The sequence below is a fragment of the Phyllobates terribilis genome, unplaced genomic scaffold, assembly GCF_046119375.1.
Source record: "Phyllobates terribilis strain yellow unplaced genomic scaffold, ASM4611937v1 Scaffold_1__5_contigs__length_1240528914, whole genome shotgun sequence".
Lineage (NCBI taxonomy): Eukaryota > Metazoa > Chordata > Amphibia > Anura > Dendrobatidae > Phyllobates > Phyllobates terribilis.
Genome location: NW_027362761.1, coordinates 1,157,716,964 through 1,157,729,224, shown reverse-complemented (window position 1 = coordinate 1,157,729,224; position 12,261 = coordinate 1,157,716,964). Strand labels below are relative to the sequence as shown.

Genomic DNA, 12,261 nt, shown 5'->3' with positions numbered 1-12,261 from the left:
ACAGCGATCTGATTACAGGTGAGCGATCACCCGACCTTCTACAAGGAATATCCAGATATTACAGAGGACGGGGATAATGTTAGATTTATATGAGATTACAGTAGTTATAGATGGTTACATATTATGTTCTTTCTGATGGAGTCGATCACTTTTCCCATCTTTTCCATCTGGCCCAGACTGACATAACAACTTCCGGCCAGGACTCGTCTGCAGAGATTACAACAAAGACAATTCTGACATCTTACATTTCCAGCCCCGTCCCCATCTATTCCCAACCTCCACAAACTCCTCATCCTGCTGATACATCAATACTGAGCCGCTGCTGCCCTATGTGTCCCTATTACTGCAGCTGCTGTGCGGCACAATAACAGGGATCCTCTTACTGCCCCACATAGTAATGCCACCAATGTGCCCCTTTCATAGTAAATTTCCCCTTTTCTACCCTCTAAATGGTAAAATTGACCCCTAGAAAATATCATTGCCCTGATCAAGTGTCCTAGAAAAGTTTCCACATTTTGTCCCAGAAAGTGATAATGCCATAATGTGCACCTTTGACAGTCACAATACTCTGAGTGCCCCTATAATAATAATGCTCAAGTGCCCATTTAACATTTAAAGCGCATCTGTCAGCAGGATTGTGCTCAGTAAACTGCATACACTGTCAGGTAGGCGACTGAGTAAATGATACCTTGGTTGATGAAATCTGTCCTGTGGTTCTTGTGTAATCTTTACTTTCAGTTTGGAGATAATGATATGCTCGTGTTTCGGGGCGGCCTGTGGGGGGCACTCTGTCTGGTGATCTGCTTTCATATTTATCTGTATGCTCTTATGACAGCTCACTGTGCCTTCACTGACATGCCTCCTATTTTACATAATGCATCTAGTAGTGTAGGGCTAGGTAAAATAGCAGGCAGGTCAGTGAAGGCACAGTGAGCTGTCATAAGAGCATACAAATGAATATGAAAGCAGATCACCAGAGAGAGCGCCCCCTACAGAGCCACCCCGAAGCTTGAGCATATCATTATCTCCAAAATGAAAGTGAAGATTACACAAGAACCATATGATGTATTTCATCAACCAAGGTATCATATTAATAAGTGTAATGTCACCCACCTGACAGTGTATGTAGTTTACTGAGCCAATCCTGCTGACAGGTGCGCTTTAATAATGTCCCCTGAGTACCCCAATGTACAGCTCCCCTATACACAGTATGATGGACCCACAGCTTCCCCTATACTCAGTTTGATGGGCCCATAGCTACCTGATGCACAATATGATGGACCCACAGCTCCCCCTATACAAAGTATGATGAGCACATAGCTCCCCTATATATCGTATTGTGAGCCCACAGCTCCCCTATGCATAATATGATGTATGATGCTCCTGGTAGGACCCTCTGAGCGCGCCCCAGCCGCAACCTCTGCCACTCCCTACAGATAGCGATGCTACTGATGTCTATGGATGCGCCGTACGCTCCCATATTAGAATCCCCATATAACGAGTATTAATCCCATTCACAGACGTCTTGTCATTTCCCCATTATATTGCTGTATTATCTATGTAGGACTAATATCATCTAATACATTTTATTTCTTCATTGTTTTATCACTATTTTAGAAACAGCTGAGTTGGCGGATCCTGTCAGTGTAATCTGTGAGATCCCGGAGATCCAAGAATCTGCTGATGTAAGTATCATAGAGGGAGATGTCTGTGTATCACCGGATCATGGGGTGTGAATGATCCGTCCAGTATTATCCCCATATAACCCCAGGACGTCGCTATTCTAAGAGGAGATGACACCATTGCGTTACATAATAGCATTTATATTATAGGGAATCTGTCACCAGGTTTTTGCTACTCATCTGAGAGCAGCATGATGGAGGGGCAGAGACCCTGATTCCAGTGATGTATCGATAACCTTACTGGAGGCAGCAGTTCTGATATAATCACTGTTTTCTCTGCTGCAGATCTGGCAGTGCTCTGAATGCTGAGCCCTGTATAACCCCGCCCACACCAGTGATTGGCACATTTCTGTGTATAACCCCACCCACACCAGTGATTGGCAGTTTTCTTTATATAACCCCACACAAGTGATTGGCAGATATCTGTGTATAACCCCGCCCACACCAGTGATTGGTAGCTTTCTGTGTACACTGTGCATGGGCAGAAAGCTGCTACTCAGAGGTGCTGGCGAGGTTGCACAGAACAATAGGACTAGATGACGTGAGACAGATAGTCCTCTAGTGATAATCTCCTGCTGAGAAAACACTGATTTTATTGAAGCAACCACAAGCTGCCCTTGTTCTCAAGATGGCGCGTGATTTGTGCAGTTACAATTGCTGCATCTATAAATGCAGGTTTACTCCTTCCTGATTTATGTGTTTGGTGATTTAGTGACATCTTCCACATATTAATTACATATATTATATCTATCAGGAAACAGCAGAAGGCGACACCAAAGATGAACAAAATCTTATCCCGGGAATCGCTGACCCTAATATGAGTCAGCCGGAGCTGAACAGCGATCTGATTACAGGTGAGCGATCACCCGACCTTCTACAAGGAATATCCAGATATTTCCAAACACATTAGACTTCTCACATTTCCTGCCACGTCCCCATCTATTCCCAACCTGCACAAACTCCTCATCCTGCTGATACCCCAATACTGTGCCGCTGCTGCCCTATGTGTCCCTATTACTGCAGCTGCTGTGCCGCACAAAAACAGGGATCCTCTTACTGCCCCACATAGTAATGCCACCAATGTGATTCTTACAAAGTAAATTGCCCCCTTTGTTCCCTCTAGATAGTAAAATTTCCCCCTAGAAAATATCATTGCCCTGTGCAAGTGTCCTAGAAAAGTTTCCACATTTTGCCCCTATAAAAGTGATAAAGTCCACATATGGATCTTTGTCGGTCACAATACTCTGAGTGCCCCGATAATAATAATGCTCAAGTGCCCATTTAATAATGTCCCCTGAGACCCCCATGTACAGCTATTCTATACACAGTATGATGGACCCATAGCTCCCCTATACACAGTATAATGCTCCCACAGCTCCACTATATACAGTATAATGCCCCCACAGCTCCCCTATATACAGTATGATGGGCCCACAGCTCACCTATACACAGTATAATGCCCCCATAGCTCCCCTATATACAGTATGATGGACCCACAGTGACACTTTACACAGTATGATGAACACACAGCTCCCCTATACAAAGTATGATGGGCTGAAAGCTACCTTATACACAGGATAATGGGCCCACAGCTACCCTATACGCAGTATGATGGACCCACAGCTCCCCCATATATAGTATGATTGACCCACAGTTCCTTTATACACAGTATGATGGGTCCACAGCTCCCCTATACACAGTATACACAATATGAATGGCCCACAGCTCCCCTATAGACAGTATGAATGACCCACAGCTCCGCTCTACACAGTATGATGGGCCCACAGCTCCCCAATACACAGTATGATGAGCCCACAGCTCCCGTATACACAGTTTGATGGGCCAAAAGCTCACTTATACACAGTATTATGGGCACACAGCTCTCCTATACACAGTATGATGGGCCCAAAGCTCCCGTATACACAGTATGATGAGCACACAGCTCCCCTATGCACAATATGATGGACCCACAGCTCCCCGTATACAAAGTATGATGAGCACAAAGCTCCCCTATATATCGTATTGTGAGCCCACAGCTCCCCTATGCATAATATGATGTATGATGCTCCTGGTAGGACCCTCTGAGCACGCCCCAGCCGCACCCTCTGCCACTCCCTACAGATAGCGATGCTACTGATGTCTATGGATGCGCCGTACGCTCCCATATTAGAATCCCCATATAACGAGTATTAATCCCATTCACAGACGTCTTGTCATTTCCCCGTTATATTGCTGTATTATCTATGTAGGATTAATATCATCTAATACATTTTATTTCTTCTTCGTTTTATCACTATTTTAGAAACAGCTGAGTTGGCGGATCCTGACAGTGTAATCTGTGAGATCCCGGAGATCCAAGAATCTGCTGATGTAAGTATCATAGGGGGAGATGTCTGTGTATCACCGGATCATGGGGTGTGAATGATCCGTCCAGTATTATCCTCCATATAACCCCGGGAGGATCCCCCCTTATATTACATCCGTGTCTGCGGAGCGTCCGGCTTGTATCCTCCCTACATCGGATCAGTGCACATCCGCTGGGACATAATATAGGGGAGAAGTTTCTGTATCTGGAGCTTTTTTCCTGTATCTTCTGTATCTTAATATCATTCTTTCTTCTTTTCTAGAACTTGATGGAATCATTGATCCCGGCGGTAAAGCCGCATATCAGCGACTACGAAACATCCAAACTGATCAGCAGCGGATGTTATGGGTGAGATTTCTGTTGTATCATCCACATTTCTCAGGGTTCCCTATGACAATGCTGTGCTGCCATTCAGTGTTATCATAGGGACATGATGAGTCCACACCACTGTCCACATCTAATGATCACTATTCAGCTCAGCTATATACAGTTGAGCAATTATGCCTTGTAATGTGTGGGGGGAGCATAATAAACTTCTTACGGCCATTGGACGACTTTCAATTTAGACCAATTTTTATTTGGACTGAATAGTATCTACTGGTGAAATATAGCGAATCTGCCCGGGATGAATATCGGTAGATTCTCTCATCTGTAATGTGACCTGGGTGAGGGCAGAAGTGGCATTGTGCAGACCTCCCATAGGTGATAATATGACCTGGGTGAGGGCAGACGTGGCATTGTGCAGATCTCCCATAGGTGATAATGTGACCTGGGTGAGGGCAGACGTGGCATTGTGCAGACCTCCAATAGGTGATAATGTGACCTGGGTGAGGGCAGACGTGGCATTGTGCAGACCTCCCATAGGTGATAATGTGACCTGGGTGAGGGCAGACGTGGCATTGTGCAGACCTCCCATAGGTGATAATGTGACCTAGGTGAGGGCAGATATGGCATTGTGCAGACCTCACATAGGTGATAATGTGACCTGGGTGAGGGTCTGACAGACGTGGCTTGTGCAGACCTCCCATAGGTGATCTATATAGTGCTATTTCATGTATTTCTAGATGTGGATTTCTAGTGACGGCCGGACTTCTAGTATTAAACATTAGTACAGAAGATCATATAATAACTAGTGTTGACCGAGTATGTTCTGTTCCGAGTATGCTCGGGCCGAGCTCCGAGTATTTACCGCTGCTCGGTGATATGGTTGAATCGCTCCCGTGTGCATGATTTCCAACTGTTTGACAGCTTTATTACATGTGAGGAATGTGTAAGAAATAGACATTCCTCACATGTATTAAAACTGTCAAACAGTTGTAAATCAAGCACACGGGAGCGATTCAACCATATCACCGAGCAGCTGTAAATACTCGGAGCTCGGCCCGAGCATACTCGGCGAAAGGGTTAACACAACATACTCGCTCAACACTAATAATAACTTCTATAGACGGACTGCTAATAATGATTCATTATAACCCATGGATTCTCCTTCTCTCCAGGGCCGTCTACTTAGTGCACCACAAAGACTCAAAACAGATCTTTGCCATGAAGAAAATGGCCAAGCGGAACCTGGATAAACCAGCGGCCTTTCTGGAGAGGGACATCCTGACATTCGCTGATTGTCCCTTTGTGGCCTCCATGCTCTGCTCCTTCCCTACGAGATCTCACCTGTGTATGGTCATGGAGTATGTAGGAGGTAGGACACGTACATTGTATTATACTCAGCTCATGTCTGCTGACATCTCATCATTAGGATTCTCCCCGTGGACGGTTACATCCCCACAGAGCATTTACTACAGGTTATCTATTACCAAGATGCCTGGAAAGTCATTGATGTGTGTGATCTCCTTGTATGTCCGCACTGAGCACGTCAGTATCTCCAGCTGTAGACGAGATGTGACATCACTTTATGTTATTAGTGACATGGACGACGTTTCACCATGACTTCAGACTAATATTATGTGCACTATACATGATATCTGTATATATTCTCTCCTGCCCCAATGTCTCCGCTCACTTCTCATCATACATCATGGCGATCTGCTGTATAAACCACTCACCGCTCATATTTCCTTTCTTCTACAGGTGGAGACTGTGGGACCCTCCTAAGCACCAGGGGTCCGTTATCTGTCCCCTTGGCCCGCTTGTACTTTGCAGAAGCGGTTGTTGCTGTAGAATACCTCCATAGCTATGGTGTGGTGCACAGAGACCTGAAGCCAGATAAGTAAGTGCCCCCTGTAGTATAATAAAGGGGTAAAGCTATCATCTATTATCACATGGTCTGTGAGTCTAAAACCATCTTCTCTTTCACAGCCTCCTGATTTCATCTGCTGGACACATAAAAGTCACCGATTTTGGAGCTTCCAAACTTGGTCTCATGATACCAAAAACCAACGTCCACAAGGAATTAGCGGTGGACATCTACAGAGAGTTCCTGGACAGCGAGGTCAGCATCACTTACAGGAACTTAGCTTGTTCTTTACAAATCTCATTACACTATTGTCTCTTCTCTACATTCTTCATTTCTAGAGAACTTTTCCACTGATATTTTGTCTTTTGTCATTGTGTTTTTATGGCGAGAACTTTTCACAATAATCGTTTCATCGATTCTCATCTTGATCTTCTGTTCGTTTCCAGATCTGTGGCACCCCATATTACATCGCCCCAGAGGTCTTCCTGAACGAAGGCTACGGAAGACCTCTTGACTGGTGGTCACTGGGGATCATCCTGCACGAATTCCTTGTGGGATCTGTACCATTTGATGAGAACTCACTAACTGAGCTTTATAGAACTGGCCAAGTTGGTAGGTAGAATAATCCAATCATTGCTTTCACTGGTTACATTGGTTTAGTTATTTCCTTTGCTTTATCTTACAGTTCAATGCAGAGTTTTTATTTTCTGTAATTTTCTATATAACAGGAGACATAATTTGGGATTGCGATCATGCTCCTCCTCCCGATGCTCAGGACCTCATCAATGAGCTGCTCAGAAGAAATCCGGCACATAGACTTGGGACAGGTAACAGATATAACAGCATTAATATTTCTTACTAAACCAAGGATATATCGCTCATGTCCATGAGGATCAGCACTTCTCTATCTGCTTGCCTATTTCTAATTCTCCATACTATGATTTTAAGTCTATTTCCTTCATGTTGGCTTGCTTATGTTATTAGTTCAGATTAAGATATACTGTTCAGATATGGAGCTGTCTCTGACAATGTCCGAATCACTTCTGTTTTTTTTTTTCCAGGAGGAGCATTTGAGATCAAGGGCCATCCGTTCCTGAGTGACTTAGATTTTGACAACCTTCTAAGTCAGAAGCCGGAGTACGTTCCTCAGCTTGTGTCAGATGAGGACACCAGCTTATTTATCAGTAAGTAGAAAGAGACGTCACCTAGACTAAGCGGCTGTTTGTCTCGTCTTCCATAAAATGTGACAATTGGTTCCCATTAATAATAGTGATTAATGGAGGCTGTGTTATACTGACAACCCTTAATAACACTTCATTACCTATGTCTTGTAGATCACTCTGATATAAGCAATTATCTGGTCTCAGAGGATGAGAAGGACACAAGTGAGGACAATGAGAGCCTTGACTTCCAAAATTTTATATCATCTTCTGAAAGGCTTTCTAAAGTAAGTAGGTGATCAATAAATCCAGAATACGTAAAAAAAACCTCTAAAAGTAAAAAAGTATTTCATATCTTATTTTTGCTTGTATTTAGCTCCATACCTCCGCTACCAGGACAATGAATGATGAGGATCCCAAGTCCTCTCCCGAGTGTACCCAATCATCCAGTACAAACATCTCAGAAATGTAAGTAGATTAAGGGGTCATTACTGGGAGCTCCATGCTGATATATTACCACAACACCAAATATAGGACATAAATACGATAATATCAAAAGTAGCATCCACCGCCCCATGATTAGCAGTCATTGTACTTTTGGCTTCAGAAATCGCTGGTGATATCAGCCCATAATTGCAGCTAGTCATGCATTTTCACTGCTGCCCACACTGTAGGAGAGATGTAGTATTACATGTCAGCCATTCTTGGTAGTTGTTTTCTGCTCTGATCCACAGAACATAGTTTTGAGCAGGAGACCTTCCCCACGATGACAGTCATATGTCCTATTAGTCCTTATAGTCGGTGTTCTTCTAGTGAGACAATCCCTTATATCCTGCGTTTACTTGTGATTTACACATTTTCTTCATCCAAACAGGCAGAAAGAATCTTTCCGTCAATCTGACAGAGACGACGCTATAATCAGCTTACCATCCTCGTCCCCATTGTCAGGTATGTACATGTCTACAGCACAAAGAATGGAAATGTTGCCATCAAGACTCAAATATTTCCACATGGTTTTTCTGTAATAGGTCTACTATGTTATCCATGTTTCATGGATTCCAATGATATTGCCCATGGACCCATATTGTATCTCAGTTTCCTTACATTTTGTACAGTTTTTTCATGGATTCTGTGAGATACGTTGGAGCATCCAGTGACCTACGTCATCATAATGAGACATCGTCTCCTATAGTAGTATATCGCTCATTAGGGATGCACCATATGGCGGCACACAGGGCGCTCGCGGCTTCATATTAGTGATACTTTTAATGCCCCTCAGATAAGGTCGTGTGTGGTATATAGGACTTATTCTGCCCTATTATGTAATGCCAGATTACCAGGACTATAGGAGACATGACTAGAACAATTCTACTATGTATATGAAAGATACAAAGCAGATCCCAGAAGAATATGTCGTTAATGAGGTTTTTTTTTACTTTCCGATCAGAATTTCCAGCTGAGGAGGAAAGAAAATCTGCATCAAATCTGAGTATAGAAGAACAAAAACCAGAAAATGGAGAAAAGGGGAAAAAGAGACGAGGTAAGTGTGAGAGTCATCTCCATGTTGTGTGATGTCGGTCAGTGAGAATAATTCATGTGGAGCAGATGTCATCTGTCAGTGATGGGATTGTCACATGTGTGATGGCTGACAATGATCCCTGACCTCTGTGTGATGAGATTCCTCTGCCGTCCGGCACAGTGACCGCACAGTAGTATCATGTATTATGGAGTCCCATCACTTACATTATATTTACTTCTCTTCTCATAGGTTCCATCTTCCGCCGGATCTTATCATCCTGCCGGCGTGGATTATCCAGGGCTGCTCGTGCATTTGCATGTTGTCACTGTTGCCCTAAAACCATCTAAAAGACAGAAAACCTGAAGTCCAGCAGATCCACCATCACTGCTGGACCTGTATAGAAGGACCTTCACCATCTACCTGAGGCCTTCTGACTGTTCCATCTCTACCCGGACATGTATCACCTCTGTCACCAGGCTCCGCGGTATTCATACTGCTCGCCTGTCTGGGCTTTTACTGATCACCCGGTATCTGACCCCGGCTGTGCTCCTGACTATGATTTCACCTATTGATTCTATTCCTGATTTTCTCCCTCCCTTATCCTTCTATCCTATTATCAATAAAAAAAATTCTATATATTTTTACGGAGATTTTTTTGCATCCATCAAACTTTACTCTGCATTTTGTTAATTGACAAAAATAATATATTATCACAACAGTCTTAAAAGAATATTTATGCCTATAATATATATATAGATAGATATATGTATACATCTATCTGGGACAGCTCAGCTATAGGATCCTACCCTGACCCGGGCACGAGAATGGGTAATAGAGGTAAATGGGGTGGCTCAGCAACCGGGTGCAGAGACTGTCTTTCCACGCATGGCGGTCAACCAAGATTTACTCTATAGGGTTGACAAGATCCGGGACAAGGTCGTTGAACATCTAGTAGTGCCACAGTCACACCCCCACACAAACAAACCTCTATTGTCAATACCTCTAAGGGAAACCTATTGGGTTCACACTCTGTCCCTAGGTTCGCGACCCCTACGGCAGGTACCTCTGAGTCGGGATCTTCGGGTTCCACTTCCGGACACACTTTTATTCTGGGAGGGTTAATCTTACTCTCCCTCAAGGTCCAAAACAGTGGCAAACTTCTTCCCAGCACAGTCCCGTAAGGAAGAGTCTTTACCACTCCAACCACATGTTTAACCTCTCCGCACTTGGCACAGATGGAGCTCCCCTGTTGTTCCGACAGGGTCTGCGGTGCCGATGGTCCATGCATACCTAGACAACCTGCGGTTAAACCTGCAGTCCATGGGTTCAACAGTCAGGGGGCAGTTAGCAGCCATATGTCCTGGCCCTTGGCATCACCAGCACCTAATAGCGGGGGCACCACCAGTCCTTGAGACCAATTTAGGAGAAACTGGTCTCCTGCCACCCTCACTCTGGGGTACCCCCACAGTGTGGGCTTGGTTCTTACTGTCCCCACCAGAGGGCCGTGACCCTTTCCCAGACTCCGGGGCTTGCAGGGGCCGGCGTGCCATTTGCATTGGGGCAGAGTCCCGTTCAAAAGTCCTGGGTGGCTGTATACCGCTCAATCAGGCTAACCACCTGGTCGAGATTACCTGGGTCCCCTTGCCCCACCCAATTCTGTATGGCTGCTGGCAGAGTTCGCACCAGCCGGTCCACCTCCACCCTCTCTACCATTTGGGCTGGGCTCAAGGTCTCAGGCTGGAGCCACTTTTTGACCAACTGTAACAAGTTATATGCCTGAGACCTAGCGGGTCGGGACTCCGCAAAGGACCACTGGTACACGCGTTGGGCTCACACATAAGTATTACCCCCCAGTTGGGCAAGGATTTCACCTTTCAGCTTCTCGTAGTCCTGGGCATCCTCCCAACTGAGGTCAAAGTAGGCCTTCTGAGCTTCGACCATCAGAAACGGAGCCACCACTTCAGCCCTCTGATGGACTGGCAGGCACTCCCGCTCCGCTGTGCATTCGAAAACTGTGAGGAAGGCTTCCATGTCGTCCTCAGGACCCATCTTCCTTAACGCTGCTCTTACTTTGTCCCAGGCCTCACGTCGGAGAGATATTCGGCATTTGCGCCGTTTCTCGCAGGGCAGCAATCTGTTGCAGAATTAGTTCATTAGTCTTTTGCTGCTGCTGGTACAGTAGCTGCTGCTGATTGTGCTGCTGATCCCGCTCCTGCTGTTGCCGCTGGGTGAGTACAAACTTCTTTAGTAGCTCCTCCATTTTGTCTGTTGGCCTAGGCTGCAAAGTGGCAGGCCTAATAATAGACATGCAGCTGGTGTTGGGGTATGCCTCAGCTCACACTGCCCACATTCTCCACCATAATGTAGTGCAGCGGTGTGTATACATATATGATTGCAGTGTAGGATAAAAGTAAGTTTGGACTTGGTCAAACTAGTTGTCCAAGGCAGATTTGGTAAAACCCGGCATGGGCTTTTATTCTTGGAGTGGACTGCAGGAATGGCAGTGGGGCAGTCCACTTCCTCCAGCCCGGGTCTTACAGGTGGCTCATGGCCACAGATTCCTGTTTAAAACCTGCAGCAAAGGTTTGGGTATGTCAGTTTCTGGTTTGCAAGCAGTGCTCTGCTCTGTACAGGCTTGTGTGAGGCTGAACACAGGTCTGTGAAGGCTCCACATCTGATGCACCCTGAGTGACATGGCGCGGCCGTCTCCCACGGCAACAGGGTCTTATGAACTGTGTGGACATCCCGGCTGCGATCCGGAGGACAGCTTTTGTTTTGAACTGTGAGTTTTGATGAATAAAGCTGTTTAAGGACATGTAATTCTATAGGCAGACGTGTCAAATTTTAGCAATGGGCTTCTGTAAGGTTATGCCGCCGAAGGATTTTTAACCCCTCTACTACCCATTACCAATCTTCTAAATGTGCCGTTGGACACTGGCGCTCTGGCAAGTGATGCAGAAACTTTCCTGTAGTGCGGCTGCAGTGGGCTCAAAAGGCGGCGGGCCCACTGAAAGCACCTATAAGGGCCAGCTTGGTCCTCCTCTGACGCCCAGTCATAGGAGATTGTTATTAGCATTATATACTAAAGTATTGCATTATGCATTGCAAGTGATCAAAAACTGCAGGATCAAGTCCCCTAGGGAAACTACGGAAAAAAAAACTAGAAAGGAATTTAAAAAAATAACTAAAACAAAAACTCTTTAAATTATCATTCCCTTCCTCGCGCTCTCAAAACTAAAAGAAAAAATTAACATTTTTGGTTTCTCTGCAACTGTGAAAGTCCGACATCGCAAAATATGAAATGATTTAACCCCTACAACAAAAGCCGTAAAGAAAAAAAAAAG

The 12,261-nt window shown here is 45.0% G+C and overlaps 1 protein-coding gene across 1 annotated transcript in view; it reads left to right on the top strand.

Moving 5' to 3' along the window:
- Positions 1–10,211, top strand: part of LOC141192436 (microtubule-associated serine/threonine-protein kinase 3-like) — a 41,998-nt gene extending 31,787 nt beyond the window's left edge. The window contains exons 3-13 of the mRNA XM_073661998.1: positions 5,547–5,743; positions 6,133–6,271; positions 6,361–6,493; positions 6,685–6,850; positions 6,967–7,065; positions 7,300–7,422; positions 7,573–7,685; positions 7,775–7,866; positions 8,273–8,346; positions 8,846–8,938; positions 10,057–10,211. Of these exons, the coding sequence (XP_073518099.1) occupies positions 5,547–5,743; positions 6,133–6,271; positions 6,361–6,493; positions 6,685–6,850; positions 6,967–7,065; positions 7,300–7,422; positions 7,573–7,685; positions 7,775–7,866; positions 8,273–8,346; positions 8,846–8,938; positions 10,057–10,211 (1,384 nt within the window). The remainder of the gene's footprint in view (positions 1–5,546; positions 5,744–6,132; positions 6,272–6,360; positions 6,494–6,684; positions 6,851–6,966; positions 7,066–7,299; positions 7,423–7,572; positions 7,686–7,774; positions 7,867–8,272; positions 8,347–8,845; positions 8,939–10,056) is intronic.
- The last annotated feature ends 2,050 nt before the right edge of the window (positions 10,212–12,261 follow it).